The sequence below is a fragment of the Oncorhynchus clarkii genome, chromosome 5 (assembly GCF_045791955.1).
Source record: "Oncorhynchus clarkii lewisi isolate Uvic-CL-2024 chromosome 5, UVic_Ocla_1.0, whole genome shotgun sequence".
Taxonomy (NCBI): domain Eukaryota; kingdom Metazoa; phylum Chordata; class Actinopteri; order Salmoniformes; family Salmonidae; genus Oncorhynchus; species Oncorhynchus clarkii.
This window is the reverse complement of record NC_092151.1, coordinates 68,597,254-68,615,702: the sequence shown is the minus strand read 5'-3', so window position 1 is coordinate 68,615,702 and position 18,449 is coordinate 68,597,254. Positions and strand designations below refer to the sequence as shown.

The following is an 18,449-nucleotide window of genomic DNA, read 5'->3' as shown; positions in this document are numbered from 1 at the left end:
TGGAATGGCTCGGAGGGCTGGGTAACTAAGGGATGGGGAGGATTGGAGGAGCAGCATACTGATGGATCCATCCCTGTAATGATTGCACAGTCACAGCCGCCACATCCCCAGGGACCCGCCTGCATTCTATTATCCCTCACCCCACTGGCCTCTGTCTCACACACACACTGAATCCTCCTACCTCCCATCCCCATCCCCCTAGCCAGCAAACATCAGACAAGTCAAAGACAAGCTGAATACAACAAAACACAATACAGTAGGAGAAAGATATCAAATACAGTGTTGTACAAACAAACACCAGTTGAGTCGGGTTTCATTGTACTGATATCATTGCGTCATTATAATACAGTAGTCCCAGTGGAGAAGGAGCTCACCAGCAGTTTGAGCAGCCAGAAGCGGGACTTGTAGTAGCCAGTCTTGAAGGGGTTGATGAGGAAGAGGAGCATGAAGCCGTAGAGGATGAGGGGGTTGACCTGCATGGGCAGCATGGTGTACTCAGAGTACAGACAGGACAGGATGCTCATACACCACAGCACCCCCAGGAACCCTGCAATCTAGGGAATAATTCAATAGATAAAGCCATCAAACACGCAATAGATTTTTTATTCAACTACCTTTATAACACTTCATATAATTTGTCCTTGGTAATATGATCAGAAAAAAACATAGTGCATGTCTTCAGATTAGTATTATTGTTGAAATGTTTAATTTCCCTTATTCAGCACATTCTCCCTCTGGTGGTCACACTAGATCATTCTCCCTCTGGTGGTCACACTAGATCATTCTCTCTCTCTGGTGGTCACACTAGATCATTCTCTCTCTGTGGTGGTCACACTATATCATTCTCTTTTTGGTGGTCACACTAGATCATTCTCTCTCTGTGGTGGTCACACTATATCATTCTCGTTTTGGTGGTCACACTAGATCATTCTCTCTCTCTGGTGGTCACACTAGATCATTCTCTCTCTCTGGTGGTCACACTAGATCATTCTCTCTCTCTGGTGGTCACACTAGATCATTCTCCCTCTGGTGGTCACACTAGATCATTCTCTCTCTCTGGTGGTCACACTAGATCATTCTCTCTCTGTGGTGGTCACACTATATCATTCTCTTTTTGGTGGTCACACTAGATCATTCTCTCTCTGGTGGTCACACTAGATCATTCTCTCTCTCTGGTGGTCACACTAGATCATTCTCTCTCTCTGGTGGTCACACTAGATCATTCTCTCTCTGTGGTGGTCACACTAGATCATTCTCTCTCTGTGGTGGTCACACTAGATCATTCTCTCTCTGTGGTGGTCACACTAGATCATTCTCTCTGTGGTGGTCACACCAGATCATTCTCTCTGTGGTGGTCACACCAGATCATTCTCTCTGTGGTGGTCACACCAGATCATTCTCTCTCTGGTGGTCGCACCAGATCATTCTCTCTGTGGTGGTCACACAAGATATTCTCTCTCTGGTGGTCGCACCAGATCATTCTCTCTGTGGTGGTCACACTAGATCATTCTCTCGCTCTGGTGGTCACACTAGATCATTCTCTCTCTGTGGTGGTCACACTAGATCATTCTCTTTTTGGTGGTCACACTAGATCATTCTCTCTCTCTGGTGGTCACACTAGATCATTCTCTCTCTGGTGGTCGCACCAGATCATTCTCTCTGTGGTGGTCACACAAGATATTCTCTCTCTGGTGGTCGCACCAGATCATTCTCTCTGTGGTGGTCACACTAGATCATTCTCTCGCTCTGGTGGTCACACTAGATCATTCTCTCTCTGTGGTGGTCACACTAGATCATTCTCTTTTTGGTGGTCACACTAGATCATTCTCTCTCTCTGGTGGTCACACTAGATCATTCTCTCTCTCTGGTGGTCACACAAGATCATTCTCTCTCTGGTGGTCACACCAGATCATTCTCTCTCTGGTGGTAACACAATATCATTCTCTCTGTGGTGGTCACACACAATCATTCTCTATGTGGTGGTAACACCAGATCATTCTCTCTCTGGTGGTCACACCAGATCATTCTCTCTGAGGTGGTCAAACAATACCATTCTCTCTGTGGTGGTCAAACAATATCATTCTCTCCGTGGTGGTCACACCAGATCATTCTCTCTGTGGTGGTCACACCAGATCATTCTCTCTGTGGCGGTCACACCAGTACATTCTCTCTGTGGCGGTCACACCAGATCATTCTCTCTCTGGTGGTCACACCAGCTCATTCTCTCTCTGGTGGTCAAACAATATAATTCTGTCTCTGGTGGTCAAACAATATCATTCTCTCTGTGGTGGTCAAACAATATCATTCTCTCTCTGGTGGTCACACCAGATCATTCTCTCTGTGGTGGTCACACCAGATCATTCTCTCTGTGGTGGTCACACCAGATCATTCTCTCTGTGGTGGTCACACACGATCATTCTCTCTGTGATGATCACACACGATCATTCTCTCTGTGGTGGTCACACCAGATCATTCTCTTTGTGGTGGTCACACCAGATCATTCTCTCTGTGGTGGTCACACTAGATCATTCTCTCTGTGGTGGTCACACACGATCATTCTCTCTGTGGTGGTCACACACGATCATTCTCTCTGTGGTGGTCACACCAGATCATTCTCTCTCTGGTGGTCGCACCAGATCATTCTCTCTGTGGTGGTCACACACGATCATTCTCTCTGTGGTGGTCACACACGATCATTCTCTCTGTGGTGGTCACACACGATCATTCTCTCTGTGGTGGTCACACCAGATCATTCTCTCTGTGGTGGTCACACACGATCATTCTCTCTGTGGTTGTCACACCAGATCATTCTCTCTCTGGTGGTCACACAATATCATTCTCTCTGTGGTGGTCACACACAATCATTCTCTCTGTGGTGGTCACACAAGATCATTCTCTCTGTGGTGGTCACACAAGATCATTCTCTCTCTGGTGGTCACACAAGATCATTCTCTCTCTGGTGGTCACACAAGATCATTCTCTCTGTGGTGGTCAAACAATATCATTCTCTTGTGGTGGTCAAACAATATCATTCTCTCTGTGGCGGTCACACCAGATCATTCTCTCTGTGGTGGTCACACCAGATCATTCTCTCTGTGGTGGTCACACCAGATCATTCTCTCTCTGGTGGTCACACTAGATCATTCTCTCTCTGTGGTGGTCACACTAGATCATTCTCTCTCTGTGGCGGTCACACCAGATCATTCTCTCTGTGGTGGTCACACCAGATCATTCTCTCTGTGGTGGTCACACCAGATCATTCTCTCTGTGGCGGTCACACAAGATCATTCTCTCTCTGGTGGTCACACAAGATCATTCTCTCTGTGGTGGTCAAACAATATCATTCTCTTGTGGTGGTCAAACAATATCATTCTCTCTGTGGCGGTCACACCAGATCATTCTCTCTGTGGTGGTCACACCAGATCATTCTCTCTGTGGTGGTCACACCAGATCATTCTCTCTGTGGCGGTCACACCAGATCATTCTCTTTCTGGTGGTCACACCAGCTCATTCTCTCTCTGGTGGTCAAACAATATCATTCTAGGGCCTCCCGGGTGGCGCAGTGGTTAAGGGCGCTGTACTGCAGCGCCAGCTGTGCCATCCCTGGGTTCGCGCCCAGGCTCTGTCGTAACCGGCCGCGACCGGGAGGTCCGAGGGGCGATGCACAATTGGCCTAGCGTCGCCCGGGTTAGGGAGGGCTTGGTCGGTAGGGGTGTCCTTGTCTCATCGCGCACCAGCGACTCCTGTGGCGGGCTGGGCGCAGTGTGCGCTAACCAAGGTGGCCAGGTGCACGGTGTTTCCTCCGACGCATTGGTGCGGCTGGCTTCAGGGTTGGATGCGCGCTGTGTTAAGAAGCAGTGCGGCTTGGTTGGGTTGTGTATCGGAGGACGCATCACTTTCAGCCTTCGTCTCTCCCGAGCCCGTACGCGAGTTGTAGCGATGAGACAAGATAGTAGCTACTACAACAATTGGATACCACGAAATTGGGGAGAAAAAGGGGTAAAATTAAAAAAAATATATAAAAATAAATAAACAATATTGTGGTGGTCAAACAATATCATTCTCTCTGTGGCGGTCACACCAGATCATTCTCTCTGTGGTGGTCACACCAGATCATTCTCTCTGTGGTGGTCACACCAGATCATTCTCTCTCTGGTGGTCACACTAGATCATTCTCTCTCTGTGGTGGTCACACTAGATCATTCTCTCTCTGTGGCGGTCACACCAGATCATTCTCTCTGTGGTGGTCACACCAGATCATTCTCTCTGTGGTGGTCACACCAGATCATTCTCTCTGTGGCGGTCACACCAGATCATTCTCTTTCTGGTGGTCACACCAGCTCATTCTCTCTCTGGTGGTCAAACAATATCATTCTAGGGCCTCCCGGGTGGCGCGGGTGGCGTATCATTCACAATTATTCTCTCTGTGGTGGTCAAACAATATCATCAAACAATATCATATGGTGGTCAAACAATATCATTCTCTCCGTTGTGATCACACCAGATCTTTCTCTCTGTGGTGGTCACACCAGATCATTCTCTCTGTGGTGGTCACACACAATCATTCTCTCTGTGGTGGTCACATCAAATCATTCTCTCTGTGATGGTCACACTAGACCATTCTCTCTGTGGTGGTCACACCAGCTCATTCTGTCTCTCGTGGTCAAACAATACCATTCTCTCTGTGGTGGTCACACCAGATCATTCTCTCTGTGGTGGTCACACCAGATCATTCTCTCTGTGGTGGTCACACCAGATCATTGTCTCTGTGGTGGTCACACCAGATCATTCTCTCTGTGGTGGTCACACCAGATCATTCTCTCTGTGGTGGTCACACCAGATCATTCTCTCTCTCTGGTGGCCACACCAGATCATTCTCTCTCTGGTGGTCACACCAGATCATTCTCTCTCTGGTGGTCACACCAGATCATTCTCTCTGTGGTGGTCACACACAATCATTCTCTCTGTGGTGGTCAAACAATATCATTCTCTCTATGGTGGTCAAACAATATCATTCTCTCCGTTGTGGTCACACCAGATCATTCTCTCTGTGGTGGTCACACACAATTATTCTCTCTGTGGTGGTCAAACAATATCATTCTCTCTATGGTGGTCAAACAATATAATTCTCTCCGTTGTGGTCACACAATATAATTTGTTCTCTCCATTATTACCAGTATTTGTCTCAGTGTACTGTCTGGCTTGATTCTTGTTATTGTCCTTTTGTACCCCCTGGTTCTCCCCTCTCCCTTACCTCAAACAGGTGCTGGTGGGAGAGGTTGCTGCGAGGGTTCAGCTCAAAGATGAGCACATGGTTGACCCCCGCCTGGCGCCAGCCGTACGTGTTAATGCCCAACAGGAAGAGGAACTCGATTAGCAGGAAGCCACCACGGTAGATACGCACCAGAGGCCACACGTTCTCATACCGGATGAGTACAGCACCTGCAAAATAATAATAGCAATTAAATAATCTAATTCTCCATCAAAATATCTGAGGCTACAGTCTTGTCATAAAATACAGTATGCACTACTAACTTGAGCTCCCCACTAATGGCAAGCCCCATTTCCTGTGTATCTGTTAATCCCCAAGTAAAAAGGCCTTATTAGCATGGTTGTGTGTGAATGTACCACTGAGGATGAAGGAGATAGAGAGGACGATGAAGACCCCACAGTAGAGGCCAACGCGGAAGGTAGTCCAGGCTAGAGCAGGCTGCAGGAAGGAAAAGCAGAGAATGACAGAGATGAGCAATTACCAGTTACTAGGCCTGTGTGACTGCCAGTCTTGTCTGCTCTACTGTAATGTTGTCAGGCACACAGCTGCAGATCCACACTAGGCAGTTACTAATTAATTTAGCTTGACAGATAGACACACCTATCCAGGGAAGCTGAAGCCATTCACAGAATCCAGTTCACCTGTTCCTTGTTCAATGCACCTTATAGGAAGTGTCCTTACATTAACATGTGTTATCGTCAAGTACTTTTGTACGTGCTAAAAATACATTTCATATAAATGTTCCCACGGTAGTCTGGACAAGCCATTTGGATCTGGCATAATTCATGGTGGACATGGCATTGATATCAATACAACTATAAATATGAAGGATATGTGACAGGGGATGTGAAGCCCTCTCTCTCTCTCTCCTCCCCTGTGGAAAAGCTCTTTCTCCAGTCTAGTATGGAGAGCCTCTTACAGGATCAATACTGTGGGGATGAATAGGGTGTGTGTGTCACATACCTTTACTGTATACACACACAGCAGGAAGGAGATGAAGAGCGGGAAGTGTGTCACTCTACCATACAACGTTTATGTTGATGAGATCCTGGCGCTGGCAGGGAATTATGGCGGGAATGATCTAATTGGTTAATTGTACACTAACTAACATACACCCTCTAGTAAACCTGTGGTGTCAGTCTCTCTCACCTGTGCTGCCCCCAGTGGAGGGACTCTCAGCCTCTTCATTGCCTTCTGACGGTCCCCTCCCTCCAGCTCTGTGGTCACCACAGCCTGACAAACACAACACACACGTCACTACTGTTCATCCAGGAACAAGTTCAAATCCAATACAACATATTAAAGAGCAAAAGTCAAAGGCCGGGATCCGATTTTGCCAGAATTAGCAATTTTGTGGTTAAAACAGATGATGGAGAATGAATATCAACCTAAACAATGCTTTGACCTCCACAGCCAGGTGCTTCTGTTCCATACTTACCTCAGTCTCAGAAATGAGCTGGGTGATCTTCTTACAGGTGTAGAAGGGGGCCACCTCCACGTGGGCCACGCGCCAGTCAGCCCCACGGGGAGTCTCCAGGATCTTATCATGCTTCTTCAGGATCTTACGGAAGCCTGTGAAGTTCAGATTCTGGGAGAAAGACAAATCGTTGGGTTAAGTCTGAACTGAGCAAGAGACGCAGAGAGGGAGAAGGAGACTAAACGGTTGAGAAAAACTGAACTGCTGAGATAAAGAGAGGAACAGAGAAGAAATAGTCACACCACTAGAGAGAGGTGGATGGAGAGGTAGTAAGATGAAGAGAGACATTTGATGCTGATTGCAGCATCAAACAGAAAGATGAGAGAGTGTAGATAGGCTGACTGTTTCACCTGGTAGTTCAGCATCAGGATGAGACTGAGGTAGTATCTAGGAGTAGTGTGTAGGGTTTAGGGTTAAGGTTACCAACTTGGTAGTTCTGCAGTAGGATGAGGAAGTACCTAGGGGTGGTGTGTAGGATTTAGGGTACCAACCTGGTAGTTCTGCAGTAGGATGAGGAAGTACCTAGGGGTGGTGTGTAGGGTTTAGGGTACCAACCTGGTAGTTCTGCAGTAGGATGAGGAAGTACCTAGGGGTGGTGTGTAGGGTTTAGGGTACCAACCTGGTATTTCTGCAGTAGGATGAGGAAGTACCTAGGGGTGGTGTGTAGGGTTTAGGGTACCAACCTGGTAGTTCTGCAGTAGGATGAGGAAGTACCTAGGGGTGGTGTGTAGGGTTTAGGGTACCAACCTGGTAGTTCTGCAGTAGGATGAGGAAGTACCTAGGGGTGGTGTGTAGGGTTTAGGGTACCAACCTGGTAGTTCTGCAGTAGGATGAGGAAGTACCTAGGGGTGGTGTGTAGGGTTTAGGGTACCAACCTGGTATTTCTGCAGTAGGATGAGGAAGTACCTAGGGGTGGTGTGTAGGGTTTAGGGTACCAACCTGGTAGTTCTGCAGTAGGATGAGGAAGTACCTAGGGGTGGTGTGTAGGGTTTAGGGTACCAACCTGGTAGTTCTGCAGTAGAATGAGGAAGTACCTAGGGGTGGTGTGTAGGGTTTAGGGTACCAACCTGGTAGTTCTGCAGTAGGATGAGGCTGAGGTAGAACTCGGAGAAGGCCAGCTGTAGGTCCTTGATGTTGCGGTGTTTGCAGCGCTCCTCCTGGGACAGGTGGAACACCGTCTTGCGTTTCCGCAGACCTGGCGCATTGCTCTCACGCTGCGCATCCAGAGACGACTGCAGCTCATTCTGCAGGGTGGCAAAACGCCTCTGGGCTTCCGCAAGTTTCTCTGCAGAAGGGAAGGAGATATGGAGAACAACCGAGTGAGCAACAGTGTCAGTATGACAAAGACAGATCTGATTTCACTCTGCTGATGTCTCGTGGAAATTTCTAGTGGTTTTGAGAGTAACTTCTACTGCACTGAGACTGTCAGAAACATTAGCTTGCATTAACAGCCCTGCAGTGCAGCCAGAGGTAAACACACTTCTCCCTGCCCTCCTCTCCATTACGGGGAAGTGAAAAGAGGAGTATTAGGTTCTGCAGACGTGTAAATGCAGCCCTCGGCAGGCCCATTACCAGGGTCATGACAGGGTTCATTTCCCTCCTGAGAGAGACAGCAGCAGGGCAGGGGGGAACCTGAGTAGATCTGGAACATGGCCCTCATTCTCCCCCAGCCTCCCCATCCCAGTCCCACGAACACATTCCAGGACTGAACTCCTCGAGCCCGGCTTTGGCACATATCCTCCACTGTCACCTCCGCCTGTGTCTGCACTCTGCACCCCACCACATCCTATTCATAGGCCAAGGCTGGAGAGAGGGTTCTGCAATAGACCTCTTCAGTCCTGATTCACAACTAGACCGCCTGGTCAACGGCAGGGCAGAGAGGCCCTGCCTGCATGTGTTTGTGACATTGACGAAGCACCGTTTCATGTTCCCCACGGTCAATCAGTGAAGACAGGGGTGTTACGTTAGGTGCAGTGGGTTAATTGGTTACTTTAACACTCAGTTGCAAACACAGCCTCTGAATTTCACAGTGCCCGACTCACAGGAATGCCTGCTCTTTTGATGGCTAAAATTAGAGTAATCCCTCACAGGATAACAGTAGATTATGTCACTGACACTGTCTACCCTGTCCAGAGGGTCTCTATCTGCCGCTCTGCATGGATCAAGTCATGACTTAACATGAGGCGTGAGAAAGTCAAGACTCACACACTTTACCTAAATTGGAAGAAATGAAGCCTGGGTAGATTTGTGTGTACAGACAAAGGTGTCAGAATGGTATGCAGGCTGAATAGACTAAAATAAGCCTTAACGTCTGAGCTTTGCCAGGATCAGCCACAGGTAAAATATTGTCTCTGGAGTCTATATCTGAGGATACATACAAATATTTTAGATATTGTGACAGCGTTTAACAGAGACTGTGTTGTGCCTTGGTTTTTCTCACTGGCATATAGTTAAATGTACTGCTCCAGGTTAACTTAAGGGGGTCGATGACCCCTTTCAGAAGAGGGAAGCTGCTTGCTACAGCTCTCTGCGGAGGCGACGACTCTCTTATGTAAAGCTCACACCTTGAACAAGACATGAAAAGAGGGAGATAACGATGTCTGTCCAACAAGATTCAGTAATTGCTTGTTTCATCCCAACATCCGGCTAGACGGATATACAACACATCCAGGCGTAGAAAATGAGAGATTATGACGCTGCAGTCTGGAGTCCGAGAGTGAAGTGACTGACTGTGGCTGGGCTACAAGACAGCCAAGAAGACCTAACTCTGCTAAAAACAACATTTACTATAGATTTCCTTATAATCTGAATTGAGACAGATTTATTCTAGTAAAGCCAGATGTCTAGCCTTGATGTGGGGCAGCAGGTAGCCTAGTGGTTAAAGCGTTGGACTAGTAACCAAAAGGTTGCAAGATTGAATCCCCGAGCTGACAAGGTAAAAATCTGTCGTTCTGCCCCTGAACAAGGCAGTTAACACACCGTCATTGGGTGATAACCCACCTAGGCCGTCATTGAAAATTAGAATTTGTTCTTAACTGAACTGCCTAGTTAATTGAAGATAAAATAAATAAAATACTCAGACTCAGTCTGCTGGATGTGCTTATTGAGCAACAGTGATGGGAAATCCTTGTTTTCAGGGAAGATAAAAACGAGTAGCAACAGGATGTTGATCAGAGTGCCAGTTCTCTTTGGCAGTCCAACCTGGTCTGAGTTTATTTCAGCTTCTGGCAAAGCCTCAACTCTGAAGGGGATGGGAGGGGAGGTTTATTGGAGAAGAAAAATAGGGAGTTTAAAAGTCTTTCAGACTTTAAGGAAAAGCAAATTAAAGTAGACACTAATGAATGCCCCTTTTCTATATTTTGTTGGCTTCCTGTCTAACTCGTACCATTACCAATAAAGTATGTACTCGTTGGTAATGGGATTCAGAATATATCAAATGTCCATGTTGCCAGGCAGCATCAACCCATTAAATACAGTTCTACAAAACATCACGTAGTTGGCACCCAAATAAAGCTTATCACTCAACATGACAACCGTATGCGCAAGAGGTCAAGGAAATGACTGGCTACTCCCATTGCACTGCAGGCATTAGTTATTATGGCATTATAAGTAACTATTAGTGGACAAACTGCAGATGCTCACAGAAAATCATAGGGGTGGTCTAACTTAGTCAGAGAGACAAACTTGCATAGCATAGCATAGCATAGCATAGCATAGCATAGCATAGCATAGCATAGCAGCACTGCTCCATCAAATTAGCCTACCTGAATAAAATGTGTTGATCTTCAAAAGCTCCTTCTCACAATTCTGAAAAAACTTCTCCTCAAACTTGGCATAGTATCTCTTGACAGTGTCTTCATCTGTGACTGGAGAGGGGAAAAAAGAGACAGAGAGAGAGAAAGGTCACGTTTCGAACAAAACATTCAACATAAAAACATTATTTAACCAATGAAAAACAATTAATGCACACATCATTATGGACATTTTCAAAATGTATGCATCTGGAAATTATTGACCTAGATGAATATGACCACAGCTTGGTGCTAAACAGGTAGCCTATCAGTTTGGCTTATGATTACGTTCACATCCTTTTTCAAGATGATCCTCCTTCAACAAGCATCAATGCACTTAAACAATGCTTTCATTCAGACCAGGGTACCAAGAGAAACAAAACGGTTAAAAATGGCTTGATGGACAGTGTACTGTTCACCCCAGAAAAGTCACCAACACGCCCCTGCCACTCTCGTTCCTCTGACGGTCATTAAATGTTGGGGACAAGCACAGTGGCACAGTTCTAAATAAGGACACATTTAATTTGTCCCTTCCCTCTTCTGTCTTCTTACTTGGTGTTGCTCATCCAGCACACAGAGTAACCCAACACCCCTATGAGTTGCCTGGGGGACTCCTCCCCCTGTCTGCATCCCATGCTCCCCCCACCCCATCCCCATTAACCTTAGCCCAGCTTGGCCCACTGGCGTTCCAGTAAAGACAATAGCAGCCAAGAGGACCAGGGCCACAGGGCACTCTCCCAGCCACAGCTTAAAGTCTGACCACAGGTCCACAGCACAGGATCAACAGGCTGTAGTTCTAATGATTTTATTTATAGTGACCACAAGTTCCAAAACCCATCCATCTATAGCAGCTGGCAATATTTGACTGTGATCCTTAGAGTAGAGAGTCACAGTGTAAGAGATAGACCTCGTCTCCTGGGACTGAGAAAGACAGAGACAAAGAGGATCTGTACACTGAGAGAATGTGCATCTTAATATCCTCTCTCTGCTACTAAAACATGCATTATTTTTCAATGATTATCCATCACGATCACTCTCTTATCAATGTTAGCCTGGCCAGACTTGCTAGTTGACACCAGTACTGATGCATCATTGATGTTCTATCTAAATGTCACAGCCAGGGATACATCACACCATCCATCACACTATCTCTGCTAAATGTTTGTGCAAGAGTGGGGTTATAATAGAAATGTTAGCTAACCTATCATATGAAATGGCCCTTTAACGCAAGTTGAAACCTTTAGATGGAGAGGCATTCAATTAGGTTCTTAGTAATAACAAAAAGATGCCTAAGGCTGTGTAGGCTGTCAATATTCCTGCTCTTTTCACCTGCATACAGAGCGAGAATCCAAGGAGAGACTGTGAGTGTGTTCAGTAAAAGGCTGTGAAAATGTTCCTTGGGGTGAGTGAGCCAGTCAAGCGATGCGCAGATTTACATAAAAAAAATTGAAAAACATCTGTATATCAATAATTAGTGAATTGAATCATGTTCAGTGGTTGAAACTTCTTCATAAGGGACTTTATATGATGATTCACTCTGATAGTGCTGGGGAGATGTGTCCCCTTACTGCAGTTCAGACTAACCTCATGACAGAGGCATCTTGCAGTCCTCATTAAACATCAAAAACAACATCATCAATGAACAAAAAGAAAACAACAGCAGCCATGCTCAACTGTTCTGAACTGAGACAGAACATAATCAGGGGCTGAGATGAACTTCAACTTATCATCTTCACTGAGTGAGTGAGTGAGTGAGTGAGTGAGTGAGTGAGTGAGTGAGTGAGTGAGTGAGTGAGTGAGTGAGTGAGTGAGTGAGTGAGAGAGAGAGAGAGAGAGAGAGATCAGAACGTGTGTGCTGTAAGACACAGCTGGCATCAGTGGGTCATAGCCAGTGTTAAGTGGAGGTCAGGAGGGTGTGAGTGCCTTACAGTGTACACCCACACAGCTCATCCCCTCCTGTCTGGAATAGAGGAGAGGAGGAGGCGAGGAGGATGAGAGGAGGATGAGAGGCAGCAGCTAGCTATCTGCATGAGGAATGAGGGATGGAAGTACGCTCTGCCTACGCCTCTGAAAGCATTTCTCCCTCACTTCCTAATTCCATTGCAGGATATATCCATGGAGAGTTTAGCCATTTTATATCGTCTGGCTGGTTGCCAGTCGTCCCAGCACAGACTGGGATAAGTTTAGAGAACAAGCCTGTGAGAACAGGGCACTGCAATACCGCTGCAAAACCAGGTCAAATACAAGATCCCAAAGGAAGAGGTTATAGAACACTGGAACTAGTCTACATGACAACAACTGGGGGAGGAGGCAGATGACAAAGAAGAAAGCGAAATAAGAGGGTTGTGGACTTTGGATGAAATGATCCTAGATTATGTTATGAGAGGAAATGGAGGAGATGAAAGCCTGGAGAGAAAGGTAGGGAGAGGGCCGTGGATTGACCCCTCACCCCTATCTCCCCCCGCTGACACTCTACTGACCCCTATCTCCCCCCCGCTGAAGTTCTACTGACCCCTATCTCCCCCCGCTGAAGCTCTACTGACCCCTATCTCCCCCCGCTGAAGCTCTACTGACCCCTATCTCCCCCCGCTGAAGCTCTACTGAGGAGGTCTGTTGGTCCCCAGGAGACTGTGTCTGTGTGTATTTGTGCACGTGTGGAAGTGTGTGTGTGCATGTGTGTGCGTGAGCATGTGTGGCGTGTGAGAACAAAGGAGCGAGAGGCAGCGCTGCTTTGAAACAGCCCCGTCCCTGCAGCTACACATTGAGTATTCACCATGCCTCTGATGCAAAAACGTCTCTATAACCAACACTCTAGCCTCATTTGCTTCACCTCAACCTTACTCAAATCTGCATGAATCTACATAATTAGGCTCACAGAGTTAGAGTAAAGTACAAACTGTCTGTGCTAATTTATTTTCAACAAAAACAAAGGATAGAAATAAACAGCTCAATTGCAGAGGAAAAAAATACTCAAACGAGTGAAATCATAAACGGTATTTAGTGTGTTTATTCCCATTTATCAAAGATGTCTGTATTTATCTGAACTCAATGTCTTCTCTCCATCACTGTATGGGGCCTCATTATTGCACCACTGGCTGGTGAGGAGACAGCCAAGCCCACTCATAGTCCAATGGTACCATCCTCCCCAGTGTCCCTCTGACAGGCAGTTCTGGAGGGCCTCTCCCTGAGCTCATTATCCTCAGAGTGGTACTGTGAGTGGCACTGTGGCACAGCTAACAGCCAACATCCCTCAACATCCCTCAAGGGAACCAGCCCAGCCCACTACTGCCCCAAACAGCACTCTGCTACAAAGACCCAGAGCCACAGAGAGCAAACAGGCTGGGCCACACCAAAGCTGTCTCCACCAGCCGTCACTAAATGGCTTCCTGCAGCAGTATCTGCCCTAACATTACAGGGATAAGTGAGCGCTTAGGTGGATATGTGTGTGTGCGTAAGTGTGTGGTGCAGGCAGTAGGATGATGATGAAATGCCTTCTAGGAGAGTAATAGTTTTGTCCCTGGGGGCTCTGTGTGAAGATGGATACTCTGGCCACCTCATCTTGTGCTGTGTTTGATAGTGTTTGTTGGACATTAGTATTTCACCTCTCTGTCAGCACTGAGCAAGGTTCTACTCTTTCTTTTGAGGTGAGCTCCTTGATGTTGTGTCTATATAGTGACATGATGGAGCTCTGAGGTTTGTAACCTTTTACTCACGACAGAGTGTCTCATGGAGGACAGGCTGGGTAAGCAGTCATTTTTTTGTTTTTCTTCATGGTTTCTTAGTTGTATTTGTTTCAGTAGGTACTGGGTATAGTAAGTCTAAAAAGTAAGCTTTCAGTTTGATCAAGATGTGTTAACAAGCGCTGCATATCACGGCCATTTCCTGTAGGTGCTTGAAGCGGATGGGGTATGCGCAATGACTACATCAAGCTGGTGACTCTACACATTTGTTGGATGTGTTTGCTGTTTGTTTTGGTTGTTTTTGTGCCCAATAGTTATTAATGGTAAATAATGTATTGTGTAATTTTAGTCACTTTAATTGTAAATAAGAATATAATATGTTTCTAAACACTTCTACATGAATGTTGACGCTACCATGATTATGGATAATCCTGAATTAATCGTGAATAATGATGAGTGAGAAAATTAGAGATGCACTATGTACAAAAAGTGCTGTAATTTCTAAACGGTTCACCCAATATGGATAAAAATACCCTCAAATGAAAGTGGACAGTCTGCACTTTAGCCTCATATTAATTGTATCATTTCAAATCCAGACTTTTGAAGTATAGAGCCAAAATAATAAAAAATGCTTCACTGTCCCAATAATTACAAATCTAATAAAAATATGATCTAAACCTACACAAACTGTTAGCAGCCAGCTTTATCAAGCCATAATTAACCCTATGTGCATTCACTGGTTCCCAGTGCTCCTGTAAGATGAGGTTCAGGAATATGGACAGCTCTTGCTCAGCTGTTATCAGTGATGCCCAGTCCAGTGGGGACACGTCCTTGGGTTACTGGTGGAAGCAGTAACATATTAGTCTACCTCATGATAAATCAATACAACAATAGGAGAGGAACCATGAATCATTTCTACAGCCTTTGATATCCTCTTGACCTTTATGCAGGTCAAAAGTGAGAAAAATAAGGGGATCTGAATAAAATGTTCTATATCTGAAGACAAATGATTAAACTTACTGCCTACATTGTGTTCTTTCAAGGTCTTCTCTCAGAAAAACAATTCCCTTGCAGGTTGCATAATGGTGGGCAGCCCCTTTCCCTTCTGTGGTGTAAATAAATCATGAGGAGCACGAGCAACTTCTCCAGACCTGACTCAAATCTCCCCTCCTGATCCACCCCATCAAGCCTCCACATAAATCTTTCACACAAACCCCCAAGTGGAGATGAGAAAACATGAGCTCTCCATCATGTCAGAGGCTCTAACCCTCCCTTGTTGCACGCACGCACGCACGCACACACACACACACACACACACACACACACACACACACACACAGAAAGAAACATGAGGTGTTGTGGGTCACAGGATATAGTACTGTAGTTTTCAGACGAAGGAGAGGGTTGTTTAACTAATATAGCCTAATCAACAGGTAAAGTGGAAGCCTTTATTCCTGGTTGTTCGACCCATAGCTGATGTACCGGTGTTCCATTTTATGCCCATAGTCCATTTTTCTCTGTCCGTTTTTACTGAACGTCTTCATATTGTGGCGTTTATCACTGGGAGTGTGACAGGAACATGGAGTATGACTGGCCCAGAGGAGAGGGGTGATGTGCCCCTTTATGTTGGGAGCAGGGATGTCGTCATCTCCTATTATCCTGAATGTGAAGCCAGGCGAGAGAACATGACATGGATCCTTTTCCGAGTCTCACACAGACACAGCTATATCAGCCCCAGTCATTTTACACCTCATTTAAGCCATGTAATGACACCTCATTGCTGTTTATCACCCATGTCCTTCTGGCATCATCATTAGCTGAAAGTGCAGTTACTGCCACTATATTCATGAAATTAATTTCCCTCATCTCTTTCCACTCAACCGGAGTTAAATCATTTTAATGGAATGGAACTTTACCAGAGGTGGCTATATATATTTTTTAAAGCTCTATTATCGTGGGTGCTGTGAGGACTCTACGACCTGCCCACATTAGACAGGGTCTTTTCTTATCGTATCACCTTCCTGTATTGAACTGAGAGAGTGGGTGGGAGTGCTCGGGTGCTGCCTCAGCTTGCGTTATTCTCAGGTTTCCCCCTATCTGAAGAGTAAGCCAGCCTTGTTTGGGAGAGAAAGAGAAAGTGCACTCACACAGAGCAGTGCTTCCATTCTACATCCTCTTGTTCCAGACATACAGGATAACCATGAAGCAAAACCATGCAGACAGTGCCCCCACACCAACCCAACCCCTCCTCCCTCGTCTGCTTTGTTCCTCTTCCCATTCCCCCCTCCAGCCACAATTCATTATAACAATCATGCAGTTTGTGGAGCCAGGAGACCATTCAGAATGAACATTAACTAGGCTAGCCTGCTACTGTAGGTCCGGAGTGGTTTATCAGCCCGAATAAGGAGGAGTATAAATGAAAACTGCTTGCTAAGTAAGCAACTCAAACTGAGTCAAACACAGTAGTAATAGTAAGGTAGGAATCACTTTTCAAGAGGCCACTTTACAACTTGAGCGAGGTGTTTGTTTATCCAGTGCATTGATTAGTGCATGTGTGTGTGTGTGTGTGTGTTTAGGTTGGATTCCCGGCAGCCTGCAGATATTGCACCAGTTGAACACATTAGTGGCAGGAAGGAGTCAAGACCAGATGGGATATGAAATGATCTGAGGGACCAAGAGGGATACTGAGACAGGAGAAGGATATAATATGGAATATTACACCAGCTCAGTGAGACAAAGAGACACACAGGGAGAATGAATCCTGAAACATTCACCAGTTCACTACTTAATAAAACACACTGCAGCTAACTAGATTATGCTGGAGGTAGTGAATGCCTTTTATTGCTTTTGTTAATATATGCCATGTCTTAAGGAAAAAAGGAAGTTGTTGATTGAGCTGAAAATTATCCCTTCCTTTGAAGTGCACGCACTGAGAATGTTACAAAAACAAATCAGGACATCCGCTTGCTGTAGTTGAAAGCGCTGTCCAAGGTTCTGAAACAGCTTTTGAGTGAAGTAAAAACATTTCGGATAAGAAAAAAGCCTGATATACAGAATAAGTTGTCTCTGGTGTACTTTCAGGCAATTTCTGCACCATGATAGGAATGAATGTCAAAACCATGAATTAAAGACAAATTGTCTTCTCTCCTCTCACCCATATAAGGATGTTTTAATGTATCCCTTTAACATAGCCTACATCCCTCAAACCGCATTAGAGCAACGCTCCTAAACCAAAGGGAATTTTGTCATACTTTCATTAGAACATCTTCAATTTTCCTCCATATAGTACTATAGTAAAACTTTCACAATAGCTTTGACCCAATTACCTTCCAGAGTTCTGTTGTCCATCCTCTTTAAGTCAAGACAATGACCAATCATTGAGAGTCTGACAACAAGAGAGTCTGACAACAAGATGCTTCTAACAACATGGGTCATTTATGCCATATTTATCATTGCTGTATCTCTCTCTTGACCTAAAGATGCTCCTGCAATTGTTTTGGGGACTCCTGAAGTGGAAACATTGAATTACCATCTGATTCTGAGTGTGTATGACTGCCGTTGTATTCACCACTGCCCTGCACTGTTTCCATCACCACTGTGACACAGTCGGACAGTTACAGCATTTAGGGCAATCCACTGGATACATAGCCCTCAAAGCACCACAGTGCATACACACCCAGTGGGCCTCTCTCTATGCAGTAGAGACTGAGTCATTTAGACTAAGGGGCTTGTTTAATAGTTGAGCTGTGGAAGAAGGAGGAGGATAGAGTCAGAAGGAGTTACAGAGGCCACAGAGGAAGTAGACCACACAATCCTCCAGCCAGGCATAAAGAAACCCACAGCACAGGAAGCATATTTACTATGATGGGAATGTTAATCACTTCTTCCATTTAGCTAACAAGGCTTTAAATCTCCTCCACTTACTGTGTCCCCCCTGTCCTCATAAGGATGGGAGGTCAGAGGCAGAGGAAGCAGTGGGCTACAACTGAAAACAACTAGGCATGTCTGTTGATCTCAACTCACTGGTTTACTTTAGAAAGTGACCATCTCTTAGACTTGATAAGCTCTCCTGCTAAAGTTATTTCCCTTTCTTATGTCCTAGTTGTTCTCTCTCTCTCTCTCTCTCTCTCTCTCTCTCTCTCTCTCTGTCTCTCTCTGTCTCTCTCTCTCTCTCTGTCTCTCTCTCTCTCTCGTAGAAGCTGGCTGCTGTGAAGTGTTATCTCGTGTGC

The 18,449-nt window shown here is 45.7% G+C and overlaps 1 protein-coding gene across 2 annotated transcripts in view; it reads right to left on the bottom strand.

Moving 5' to 3' along the window:
- LOC139409282 (xenotropic and polytropic retrovirus receptor 1 homolog) overlaps positions 1 to 18,449 on the bottom strand; it is an 83,970-nt gene that overhangs the window by 18,047 nt on the left and 47,474 nt on the right. For both annotated transcript variants that reach the window (XR_011634388.1, XM_071154198.1), the window contains exons 3-9: positions 10,514 to 10,615; positions 7,817 to 8,034; positions 6,711 to 6,860; positions 6,422 to 6,505; positions 5,629 to 5,710; positions 5,255 to 5,442; positions 375 to 554 (exon numbers count right to left, since the gene is read on the bottom strand). Coding sequence is in view for 1 of the 2 variants with exons in the window: in XM_071154198.1 (XP_071010299.1) it covers positions 375 to 554; positions 5,255 to 5,442; positions 5,629 to 5,710; positions 6,422 to 6,505; positions 6,711 to 6,860; positions 7,817 to 8,034; positions 10,514 to 10,615 (1,004 nt within the window). In the remaining variant the exon portion in view is untranslated. The remainder of the gene's footprint in view (positions 1 to 374; positions 555 to 5,254; positions 5,443 to 5,628; positions 5,711 to 6,421; positions 6,506 to 6,710; positions 6,861 to 7,816; positions 8,035 to 10,513; positions 10,616 to 18,449) is intronic.